At 39.7% G+C, this 12739-nt stretch overlaps 3 protein-coding genes across 3 annotated transcripts; all 3 read left to right on the forward strand.

The window, feature by feature from the left end:
- Positions 1-335: 335 nt before the first annotated feature.
- On the forward strand, positions 336-2877 carry LOC145889805 (uncharacterized). The gene is made up of 5 exons (XM_082980841.1): positions 336-418; positions 951-1091; positions 1259-1342; positions 1810-1959; positions 2572-2877. The coding sequence occupies exons 1-5, from the start codon at positions 346-348 to the stop codon at positions 2685-2687; spliced, it is 564 nt and encodes a 187-aa protein (XP_082836967.1). The 5' UTR covers positions 336-345; the 3' UTR covers positions 2688-2877.
- A 1370-nt stretch (positions 2878-4247) lies between these two features.
- Positions 4248-8318, forward strand: LOC145890180 (zonadhesin-like). Its single transcript, XM_082981209.1, has 6 exons — positions 4248-4394; positions 6478-6598; positions 6847-6986; positions 7305-7399; positions 7893-8046; positions 8193-8318. Exons 1-6 carry the CDS (start codon positions 4248-4250, stop codon positions 8316-8318), a joined length of 783 nt encoding a protein of 260 aa, XP_082837335.1.
- LOC145889656 (alpha-tectorin-like) lies at positions 8199-11911 on the forward strand. Its single transcript, XM_082980647.1, has 7 exons — positions 8199-8881; positions 9085-9500; positions 9869-9960; positions 10249-10387; positions 10519-10641; positions 10907-11063; positions 11715-11911. Exons 1-7 carry the CDS (start codon positions 8802-8804, stop codon positions 11836-11838), a joined length of 1131 nt encoding a protein of 376 aa, XP_082836773.1. The 5' UTR covers positions 8199-8801; the 3' UTR covers positions 11839-11911.
- Positions 11912-12739: the final 828 nt, after the last annotated feature.

Raw genomic sequence — 12739 nt, forward strand, 5'->3', positions numbered from 1 at the left:
ACCCAACATTTTAATCCGAACTTAGACACGCCATGTGCAACACAATTTCAAATCACAGCCACTCGTCACGTGAAATGCCGCTGCGGGCCATATTTGGCGGTGTGGTCAAAAAAAAAGAAAAAAAGCAACTAATCAGCTCGCACAAGTTCAAGAAAAAAAAAAGCGCCGCCATTCTGATTCGACTTGGAATTTGCTTATTTGACAAGGATGCGTTTAAATAAATTGAAGGAAATTTATAGTTGCCTAATGTGTCGTTGTGTATTACAAATGTACTACGATCTTAATCGAGAAAACTGGAATGCTTTTGAAATCTATTTTCTTTATATTTTAGGAGCGCAAATAAAAATGGGATTTCTAGCACTAAATTTTCAGTTTTTGCTTTCTTTCTTCTTTGCTGGGATTTTGGCTTCTGCCCCAGGTAGTTATTGTATTGGTTCAAATGTTTTCCCACAATTGTGTTGTAACTTCAAATGTTAGATTTTGTTCATATTTTAATGCTAATTGTTTTGATTCGCCATAGATTTCTGAGAGATATGAAGCGAGTATGAGTTAATTTTTTACATTTTTCTGTGTTTAAACCGTATAATTCACCTGTGTAACGAAAACCCGAGTTATTTATCCAGTTATTGACTGCAGGCAAAAAGATTGCATCACTGCGTGCGGGACGATAAGGTTGCGAGTAAGTAACTCCTGTAAAAAAGGCCGTTAAGTTTTAGTTATGATTATATAGGTGACATAAATTGCACAGCATACATGACAAAACAGTCACACAAATCGTTCGAAGCTTCTGTTTCCGAGTATTATCCCATAAACCAGTGAAAAAAAATTCTTAAAAAGCGTCGCGAAAAACTCAGTAAAACTTTACGAAGAGGAATTTAAGTTTTAATTTCATTTTACTCCAAAAATATTCATGTAAGCACAGACCTCGACAAAAAGTTAATTGTGTGTAGGTGTACAAAAGATTTTGCTGGTCGGCGATGTGGAAAAATTCGTGGGAGTGCCATGTCAAACAAATCCCTGCAACGGTGGCATCTGCAAGCAAACAAACACAACCCGGGGATATTTTTGTTACTGCCCAGTTGGATTTAGAGGTTAACCCTCTCAGCTTTAAAACACATTTAGATACAAAATTTAGAAGCAGTCTCAATTGGTTGGATAGAAAAGCAGCTACTCACTCACTATATAGTATATTTAGAGCTTTTTGCCTAATTACGTTACTTTGTTAATTTACTTTACTTTAACGTTGCATTGTTTTCAGGTTCCAATTGCCGTGTGGACCTTGACGAATGCGCAATTGGTCTTCACGCGTGCGAGAACGGCGGAATGTGCTTGAACACACATGGTAAGTGGTTTCTGTAGTTATGATGGCGGCTTTTGCATTAATTTCTCACAAATCAAATGTCTCAAATGTTACAGATCGTTGTTTGTCATAGTCAGGGGCCACCAAACTACGGCCAGCGGACCGGATTTGGTAGTTTACCAGACCCGCCAAACAGTTACACTGCTCTGCCCAATAGATATCGATTTATTTTGCACAACTTTTCATCTCTTTTGTTTGTTTAGATCCCGTTTTTCAGACACTGAAATTAAGAAATATTGCTTATAAATCCCCGGAACATGAAGATCATTTTGGTAAAAATTTTGGGGAAAAGTTTTGTAACCCCAGATGATAATCATCAGTCAGTTGCTAAAATCAAAAATGCAGGAATTTTCACAAAATATAAGTATTCATTGACACAAAAGGCACTGCCAAATCAATGAAAGCACGCAAAAAGTGATTATATGATTCGTGTTTTTTTTGTTTCTCAGGTTCTTACCGCTGTGTTTGTGAGGGAAGTTGGACTGGTGACCATTGTTCCGACAAACTTGACGTCTGTGAGCAAAACTTATGCTTTGTAGGTGCCACGTGTATCAAGGAGATTGGCTCGTTTCGTTGCATATGCCCACGCGGCAAAACTGGTAAGCATTTCGAATCGAACCTGCCAATCTTCTCAACCCACTGGATTCGGGAATATATCTAACTAACTTGAAACCCACACTCCTTTTGTGGATCTGTGTTTATTTTCAAATGCTTTATTCCTACAAAATCTATACGTGTCTATTGCAAAACAACGAGGCTTACAAACCTCTTTTTTGTCATAGTTTTTCCATTTTGTTCGCGTGATTTCTACTGTTTTGGATTGCTCGCAAAGTTGTGTAGCTAAAACTCAAACGGGCCCAAGCAGAGTTCTACTTCCTGCTTCGCAACACCCAAGTTGCGAAGCAGGACCACTCGAGTATCAATCACGTCACGAATGTTTCCTGTGACGAAACTCATTTCTGTTCTTAACTGAACATTTCAGGACAAATTCTGTTTCAGACGTTGCTTGTTTCCAGAAAACAAATATAGGCCTAAGTGCCTGCAACGTCAGACAAACGTCGTTCAATAATGTACTTGTCAAGATTAAGAAAACCTGTATTTCTTTAAATGCAAACAAAACACACATCTTTAAACATAAAAGTAACTTGTGCATTACCTGAAGTTACAGACCTTATTTCCAGTGCAACAATTACAGATTTGTTCGTTCACAGGAATAATATGTCATGTTCATGACCAATGTGTCATGGAAAATCCTTGTGATGCCCTGAGGGAAATATGCCACACTAACCCTATTACTGGGAGAGCTATCTGCGTCCCGGTTCGATGAGGATTGTTGCACCGAAGTGAAAACTAACGGTGGACATTATTCTGCTGAAAATTAAGCCAGTTCATTTAACCACTTTGCAGTTTTCATCGTTGTATTTGTTCACGCATGATTTTATTATTGTAACAGCCTTATTATTTGCCATTTGAAACACGACAATTTGTATTGTAAATTATAAATAAAAGTATAAATCAGGCAATATTGTACATTTTTACGCTGCAAACAGTATATCTTTTTGTGCTTGGGTGATGGTTTAACTCTGCCAAGAAAAACGGCAAAATCTATTTTAAATGCACTTAGGAAAAAGGAACACTATAGGTTCACTACCATCGCAGCCAATCTGTATCACAATTACTTCCCGACAAGTTGAAGTGAGACATAAAAAAATCAAGTTCCCGGTGAGGTTTCAACTCACGAACCTTGGGTTATATCTGATGTTACAAACAAAATAAACATCCAAATGGGTATTAGCATCGAAATATACTTTAATAATAGAAATTGCTCTTCTGGCACTTAAATTGCAAAAGTGTTTATTGAAACCAACGTTTCGTTCACCATCCGGCGAGACGCACCATCCGGCGAGCGCATAAAACACTGAAAACGCAAGAAAAACGTAATAAAAGCACAAGGAAAGAAAAAGGGGAACCGATAACAATGGCACCGCTTGAATCGCCACGTGACCAGGTATGTAACGGAGCGTAACAATAACAACAAGTTGTTGTAAACAGCTGGAAAGTAGACGCATTGCTCCTTGTCATTCACACAATGGTTGTTCTTGTGAATGTGGAGCGTTTCCAGGAATATACGCTTTGTGTGGCCCTCCTCCATCTCTAAGATTCGGACCTCGTCAAAGTTAACTCGGTGGCAGAGTGTGGCAGCGTGTTTCGCCACTGCTGTCCCCTGGCCATTCTTCGCTGCAACGTCGCGGCGACGCTCTTTTAACCGAATCTGTAACGCTCTTCCGCTTTCACCGATGTATGCTCAACCACAATCCTCACACGGAATATAATGCACAACGCCCTTGGGTTGGGCCGTACCTTTCTCGATAGGGTGCGACACCATCCTGCCCAAGGTTCTACCTTGAGCAGCGCACGTTGCTATCCTATGAGGATATCGCAGAAGGGATGAAATTATGTTTAAACGCCACATATTTTTCCTTTCGTGGTTTGTTTTTCCAACGGGTGTTTCGTATGGCGATGCTGGGTTCTCCCATTTCTGTGGTAGTGGCGAATGTAGTAACGGAAAACATTGAGGATAAGGCACTCGCCACTTTTGCGCATCCTCCCGTTATTGGAAGCGTTATGTCCACGACACCTTCGCCATTGTTGATGCAGCACAGCTCCAGTTGTTCCTTACCCACATTAACCATGTGGAAGATTCTATCAATTCACTTTAGAAAAGGAAAGTGGTGATACACTATTGTTTTTAGATACAGAGGTTATCCGTGATGAGAATGGTTTGATCAGCACTCGTGTGTATCGCAAGCCGACGCACACCAATCGGTACCTATCGTTTAAGTGGGCACATCCGATACAGCACAAGACAGCGGTAGTGCTGTCACTAATGGATAGAGCCGAGGCTCTGGTTTCTAGAGAAGAAGACCGTGACAAAGAGGTGAAGTTCATCAAGAATGCACTACGAAAGAATATGTATCCGTCAAGGATGTTTAGAAGAAAGCGGTCAAGCCACAAGAAACAGCGCCAACTACCGGTACGATCGTTTTACCATATGTTCCTGTTCTAACAGACACGCTAAGGCGTATGATGTTGAACTATGGTATTGCGGTCTACACAAAGCCACATAGAACACGAACACCTCGAGAAAGGTACGACCCAACCCAAAGGCGATGTGTATTATATTCCGTGTAAGGACTGCGGTGAAGCATACATCGGTGAAACCGGAAGCCCCGTTACATACCTGATCACGTGACGATACAAGCGGTGCCATTGTTATCGATTTCTTTTCTTGTGTTTTTTATTACGTTTTTAGTTTTAATGCGCTTGATGCATTATCGTTGTGACATAACCCTGAGGAAATCTCGCCGGATGGTGAACGAAACGTCGGTTACAATAAACACTTTCGAAACTTAAGTGCCAGAAGAGCAATTCCTATTAACTACTATGCCTGGCAGCAAGAATAGCACTAGAAATATACTTTCTTTAAACATAAGGGAATGTTAACTCTGGGTTGAAAAGCTGCGGCGACTTATCTGGGCATGGTCAGTCCATTCAAAATAATCCAAAACAACAACCGCATACCCACACTTCCTGTCTTTAATTTACGTTAACCAAAGAAAGCCTGGCATTGGCTATCGCTATAGAAATTGAGATTCCAGAATCTATTTAATTTTTTTTGAATCGTGAAGCTAATTAAAGATGGCCTTGAACATGTATAGATTTAAATAGCGCAGAAACTGAAGATGTCATTGCTAGGCCAAATTAATATTTCTGTTTATCAAAATAAATAATGAAAAGTATCGTATACTGGCGCTAATCGGCTGATATTCTTTTTGAGTTGTTTTGGATATTTGACAAGTGAAAACAGACCCGACGGCCACCATTGAACAGAACCGGTCTTGATGACATTTTCTCTTCATTTTGTGCAAAGCTTTAAATATTTTGGCAAACACCTAACCAGTAGCAAACACCTAACCTGCTGTGCTGTAACCACGTTCGTACACTTCGATAAACGCTTTATTCTGGGGCCAATCAAAACGATCATAAACAATACAAACCTCTTTCTTAAACAGAGCAAATTATTTTTACCTCACAGACAATCAGCAACAAAATGGAACAGAAAATCAATGTGACGCGAAATATAACACAGATAAATATGTACAAATGTCCTCAGAGGGATAATGCACTGAATACAGAATCTCATAGCAAGTGCAAAGCAGCGATGGAGCAACGCGACCAATAAAATCTTTGTCAACATCTATCCTAGGGATCAATGTCCACTCAGAAAACCGGATCGAGACAAAGGAAACGGACTTGGAAGTCTCCGCATCGCCTTCCGTCGGGTTGGTGTTTATTAATACATATAAGTCCCTCCTCAGCACTTATCGTTACGTTGTTACCAGACATGGTCGACGGTCTGCCAAAAAAATTTCTTGTTTAAAATAGGCTGCTCTGTGCAGTGAGTGTAAACACTATTTCAATTAAATCGTCTTCCATTTTTTTCTAAAATTGGTTAATGAATGAATTTGTGACATCTAAAATGCCGTGAATTATAAGTCCCAAAACCAACAACTTATACTTCTGTACATCAAGTTGTGTACGACACGTATTAAGTTGTAAGTTTATGGATCATGGATCACAATATTCTCAAAAAAATATTCCAGGCAGTGCACCGATTGGATCATGTATATAGTCGAGATTCAACCACCAACCTTCCATCCGCCATCCTCGATTCTATAGCAACTGGATTAGCGCATAGGAGATGTGGATATTCGCGACGAAGTTGGACGAATGTCTCCTCGTCTCCCAAGCCACCGGGATCGTCTCTGTCCAACCATGGTGTCCATTGTGATCCGCACACTTCAAATACAAGTCGACATGTTTTTCAAAGTACAGTCTGTCTTCTGTAAGATGCTTACACAATGAGCGGTAGACATACAGCTGGTTTAAAGTTGTAACTTGCTTATAGTTGGCGAAGTTTAAAGGTTTCAGAACATTCTCGAATTTTAATCTAAATCGTTTGAAAGGAAAAATGCAAGAGATTCATAAATCTGCGAGAAACCATCAACTTTATCGTATCTGAGGGTCTATTTTGTATCACGGTATCGCCATTGCAGGTGCGCTTTACCACTGTTGACGGATGCGTTTGCAACTTTGGTTATGTTTGGGAAAATGGAACTTGTGTTCGACTGGAGTCTTGCGGGTGTTACCCCGACGACAAAGCATATGTTCCTCAACGTAATGGCTACTCGAGACAAATGCGGGGAAGTTACTATGGTTTTAGTTTCATTTTCGAACTTCTTGATTATTTCCTGTTCCAATTCCAAACTACTCCATGTTCCAAAATAAGTTTTGATTTTCTATTTTCGTTAAACACAAACCCTCAGTATGGTAACAGGGTTGCAGGGTGATCTTTTCTAATATTTACGGGGAATCTGTTTTGATATTTCCCTCAACATAGATTTTCCAATTATTTTCGCATGCAGGTTTTATTGACACAAATTCCGACTGTTCTCATCATCGCTGTGCTTGTAACGGACCGAATAAATGGGAGTGCAACGATTTAAGCTGCACCGGTGAAGAGGAATGCGTGGCAGTGGGTGGCGACCACAAATGTCTGGTGCCGGTATGTGACAATTGTTAATAAAATTTACTTATCTATAGCATTTTTCACGTGATATTGGTTGACTTAAGTCAGAGTTTATTATGTGACGCCTCGGATTCAAACGTCAATATAGAATAATTTAATTTAGGAAGTTGGATTTACTACGTATAAACTGTTGGGATGATTTGAATCAAAGTTTTTATCTAGATCGTATTCAATAAAGTACAGAAAAAACGGAAATTGTACTTTTACAATTTGTGTTGTCCACTGTATGCGTTTGATATAATAGTAGATAACCATAGCTGCATTATTTCAATATGAGTGGAAACTTGTTTACAGAATGCAGAGTGCTTGGTCTGGGGCAACTCGTTCGATTCCACCGTCGATGGACGTCAATACAACTTTAATGGAAGTTGCCAATACATCGCCATGGGGTAACAAATTATAATTTTCCATATGTGGTCTGCTAAAGAGTTACGACTGAATTCGTAGTATTGGAAAAAACATATTTCAGTATTCGTTACACATAGTTCAAGTCTTTTAGTTTCTCTTGGTTTGATGTTACAAGTCACGTCTCGGGTAGTAGGAGCAAATACTCAACTCAGGCAATCATAAAGTTACAAAGCTAAGCAAAATTTTCGATTGATAATTATTGTTTTTGGTAACATATTTAAAATAACTGGAAACCGTGATAACACAGCTGTTGCTAAACGAAGATATGTTGAAGTTGAAATAAACTTCGAAGTCGTATTTATTTTGCTCTCATTGCCGCTTCCTGATAGCGTTCCTTAAATAAAGAATTCGATTTAGTGGTGCTATAACGTAGGAAAAGCCGAAAAATAAATTTTGGTAGCACCTCCATATAGTGAAAATATTTATTTTACAAAGAACCGTATTACCTTGCGACCAATGCAATTATCTGTACAGGGTTTTGGAAAGTGAGGAACTCGGCATTCCGACACACAGAGTCACTGTACAACGCAACCATAAGTTGGCAAATGGAAAACGTGGCTTGTTTGTGACACTCACAACGATCAGCGAACCTCGTATCGAAGTCCTAATGCACTCCCGCTGGAATTTCGTAAAAGAAAGTAATTTTTCAATCGTATTTCGTTCTTCATGGCTGTTTTTAAAACAAACAACCACGTATTTAGTTAAACCTACAAAATCATTGCCACAAGAAATATTTTTCCATTCAGTAAAACTGACCTAATTTTCCTTGGGCAGGTCGACGGACTCAAGGTTCGCCCAGGAAGCAATTACCGTGGAGTGCATTTCATCTCACGAGGCAGCTTCATGACTGTTCGCTTCGAGTTTGGAGTCACCCTGCGACTCAGCTCAATGGAAGGGTAAATTATACATCCCAAATTTTCGTTCAGTCAATGCAACAATTGTTGAACAATATTAAATTTTATAAGCTCGATAATTTTAAGTCAGAATTTTCGGTTTAATCGACGCGTTTTGAAAAGGTTTTGTCAACTATCAGATTAGACCTATGGACACTGAGAATCCATCTGGGAAATCTTATCATACAGATTAATTTAATTATGTGGTTATAAGTTATTTGCACGCTTACGCACATTAATTTTCCGGCATTGTTTGACCAGTATTTTACCACCTAGAATATATTTAATAGTGATCAAGTATTTTAAGATTGTACATGACCACGATTTATTGATTGACAGAACTAATACGAAAGAACTCTAATTAAAAAGATATAATAAACTGAGGTCTAATTATTTTTTCAGCCTTGTGATTTCGGTTAGCGGACTGCTCCGTGACCGAACCACAGGACTCTGTGGAACATTTGACAACAACCCACTCAACGACTACATCATGGACGCCGACGGCACTCTGGCGAGTGGAGTTGCTCAATTTGGAAACGCATGGAAGTGGCCAAATGTTCCCGACAACACGTGAGTACAATTATGTTACAGGCAGTACAAAATGGACACGCTGGGAGGGTGATATCTAAAATATTTTTTATTGTTTAATCCGATGTTAAATGACGCATTAGAAGCACACAAGACTCAGTCACCCCTATATTGCCCCAAAACCAACTTCAACACTAGCGTTCAAGATTAGTTTAGTTCCTCGCTCAACTTTTTTTATTTATTAGGTGTAGTGAAGGAAGCGAAAGCCACCCTTGTCCGAACTCTCGCTTCCTCGACTACTTACAAGGTCCCAGCTCTTGCGGAGTGCTCGACAGCGCCATCTTCGACTCGTGTCGATCTGTCGTCGACAAAACCGCTCACCAGTGGGCGTGCGTGAATTCGCTTTGCAACGCAGGACGATGTGATGGTGTTGATTTCCTTTATGCCATCGAAACCACCTTGTTTGGATTCATCACCGAATGTGTTGTACGAGGCGGGACTTTCCCAACCGGTGTTCGCCCGTGGATCGGATTTAGAGCAACATGTTCGGAAAATTGTCATTACGAGGAAGGGGCTTCCCCTTGCCAACCAACGTGTTCTGACAAGGACGGTTCGATGTGTCTTGGATGGAGAGAGTTGGTCCGCGCACCTGCGGTTGAAGGTGAACAAAGATGGAAAACAAATAAACAAAATCGGCCAATTGCTAAAGTATTGCCTTGTTAAAGAAAATTGAAGTTTGATTTTCAAAGGTTAAACACTTTTTAAAAAACTCGATGGTCTTTAGTACGTAATTCGTATGGTGGCTTACATTAGGAATTATAAGAACTAACATTTAACAACTTGATTTTTTCGATCGAGGCAATTTGTTGTTTTGTTTGTCTGCCAATTGCGAAAGTATTGCCTTGTTAAAGAAAATTGAAGTTTGTTCTTTTAAATCCAGCTGTAGAAACTCGATGGTCAGAAGTACGTAATTCGTATGGTGGCAACTTAATTATGTCGACCCCGACAATTTGCTGTTTTGTTTGTCAGGATGTGTGTGCGACGAAGGTTATATCTTCAGCACAGGGGAATGTGTACCGATGAACAAGTGCGGTTGTTTATCTGAGGGACTTTGCTACAACGTAATGGTCGTCTGTGCACTTGTTTCAACTGGCACTAAATGTATTGGTGGAAATAACCTATTCATAAACATCGCTAAACGGACAGTTTCAATTGTGTATAGACCAGGGGATTTCCTATTTCTTGGGTGAACCACTCACTGAATCAATGTTTTGTGTATAACATACAACCTATGTTTGTAAAACATGAAACTTGTAATTTTATATTTTGATATTTCCACAACAAAAATACTTCAAGGTATTTCGAATCTCAGGCTGCTCTGTTTCATTTTTACTCCATGTTAAATACAGCACGGAGATTGCCAAGCAGATGCCAGTTGCGAGAAAAAGTGCCAGTGTCGCAACGGGGATTGGGATTGTGAATCTGATACTTGCCTTACGGATGAAATATGCGGACTGAGAGATGGAGAATGGGGATGCCACTACACTGGTTAATTTTTTTATTCCTTTTGTAAAAGCTGGATTGTGTTTGTTCATACGTTGCAGCAATTTTACCAGCTATTATGCATCTGGCTGCGGAATTATTTCAAGATCCAATCCTATAAAATTAAATTCCTTCAGATTTATGCAAGTACGAAAATGGTGGCTGCAGTCAAAACTGTTCTACGTCCAACGACACGGCCATCTGCAGTTGCTTCCCTGGTTACGCGCTTGGCGAAGATGGAAAAACGTGTTTCCGAATCAGTAAGTAATCATGTGTCCCAATTGTTGTTACATGCCTTGGCGCATTTACGCATCTATCCGGATTCAACTTGACACATACCTGTCAACGTATTTGGAAGCCTGATGAAGTCTTGCTCTATGGCAGACGAAACGTCGGAAAAATTAAGTACGTTAATTTTGTTTGGTTTTCGGAAATCGTTTATTCATGATATGCCGTCCATATAAACTTCTTAGTAGATCTTGATGATTTTTGGCATCCACAAAAACTTTTTTCTGTACTTAAAAGCTTTCACTTTGACCTGGACTGCCTGGCTGGATACTGACAATCCAACAGGATGTGGGGATGATGAGAGCTGGAAGAGGATCAGAAGTCACCATCCTGATATTGAATGTGATCACCCGGTTGCGGTTGACAAGAAAGTCATTGCTTTGCGTTCACCTGGGTAAGTTATTTAGTTTTCCGTCAACCCAGTGACAAGTTCACAGGAAAATTATAACATTTAAGTCCTAGAAAGATGCATTTTCTTGTTGCAAATAACAATAAACAAATTAGCAACAAATTTATAATCTCCTGCATATTTTGTGAACAAATTCATCTTTGTGTTATTTGATGGAATTTAAAAGTAGATTTGTCAGAAAAGTAACAAATCACGGTTTCCCTATGCAGACTACGTTTTCAAAATGGAAAGGTAATTAATATTTGATTCCGGAAGCCCGTTGTCTCCTTCCTGCAGGGACCGACATAAGTTTACAAATATGTAAAAAATTTTAATGACCTCGCGTGATAACCTGTACGCATACAACAAAATTATTAATCATTTTTAGCAACGTGTTATAGAATTTACTGTCATTCAGGAACTTTCCTTGACGCAACACAAGCCCGAACTTATGGCAAAGTATTAGAGTATGAACTTGTTAATAACATGGGGTGCCATGATGGATTTAAACTCGAGATTGCCGACTTCGTGTGTTGCAACCACGTTAAACCCCCAATCTGTATATTTTTAATTTTGTATCAATACGTAATGTACTTTAATGTCATACTTAACTTTTGTTGATACTAATGGCGATATGTGTAACGTGCTTCTTTGCAGAACTGTCTTTAATGTGACACTTCGCTACGATTCACCGGAAGAGGGAGTTATGTGCGACAACACCGACCAAGAAGATGGCAACCTGTGTCCAGACTACAAGATCAGGTTCCTTTGCGTGTCGTAATTGACACGTGATCCGCGCAACTACCAATGATGGTTTCCCAACACATTTTTCTTTATTGCTTGTATTCGCTATTCGCTCGATATTTGTATTATAGCTTTTCGCAGCATTATCCTTGAAACATGCAAAAATGTCGCTCATGCATTTAATAGTGCATTTGTTTGACCGAAATTAGCGTTTCCCTAAACCGGCTAACGCCCAGGCTACTCCGCACTGACGGCCTATCGCAAAGACCTAGAGTCACACGACCAAGGTGTCTACTTTTGTAATAAAATAGGAAGACGCTAATAGGTATACAAGAGTAAAACGGTAAAAGTAGGAAAAAAACAACGTTTGTTCCAAAACAAAAAGGACATTCCACTGCAACTAGCGTTCGACAACAATTACTTCTCGCAACTACCAAAATAAAAAACAGTGTTTTCCACTCGCCACCACCAGAGAACTGACCCGACTTATCCATCAATCATTTCGCCGCCAGCACGTTAACCAATTACTGCGTTTGCCACGCATGCATGACCGCTCGGGCGTATAAAATCAAGTAAAAGAATATGGATCTACTGTAGATTTTGTCCATTCACGACAAAACTTGCAAAATCGTTATGCGCAACTTTAAAATTTTACTCCGTGGTTCGTGGCGAAATATTTCAACCTCCTGCGATTCAGCAGAGACTTTCGAGTTAACAGAGTTTTGATGTTTAAACGACGTGCTCACATTTTTGCGTAGGTTGACTCTGCTTTGAAAGCCATGCTGGTAACAGCCTATTGACTTAACTTTGAGCAACTTAATTCTGCACCAGCACTGTTACATTTTTCGGTAGAGGTTTGATTTGAACCCATGTTAAATTTCTGTTTCGCTAGCCCTCCAGCTCTACCGTTTAGCTGCGCAAAGTAACTGCAATGATAC

This window comes from Ascidia mentula, chromosome 2 (genome assembly GCF_947561715.1).
Source record: "Ascidia mentula chromosome 2, kaAscMent1.1, whole genome shotgun sequence".
Classification (NCBI taxonomy): Eukaryota; Metazoa; Chordata; class Ascidiacea; order Phlebobranchia; family Ascidiidae; genus Ascidia; species Ascidia mentula.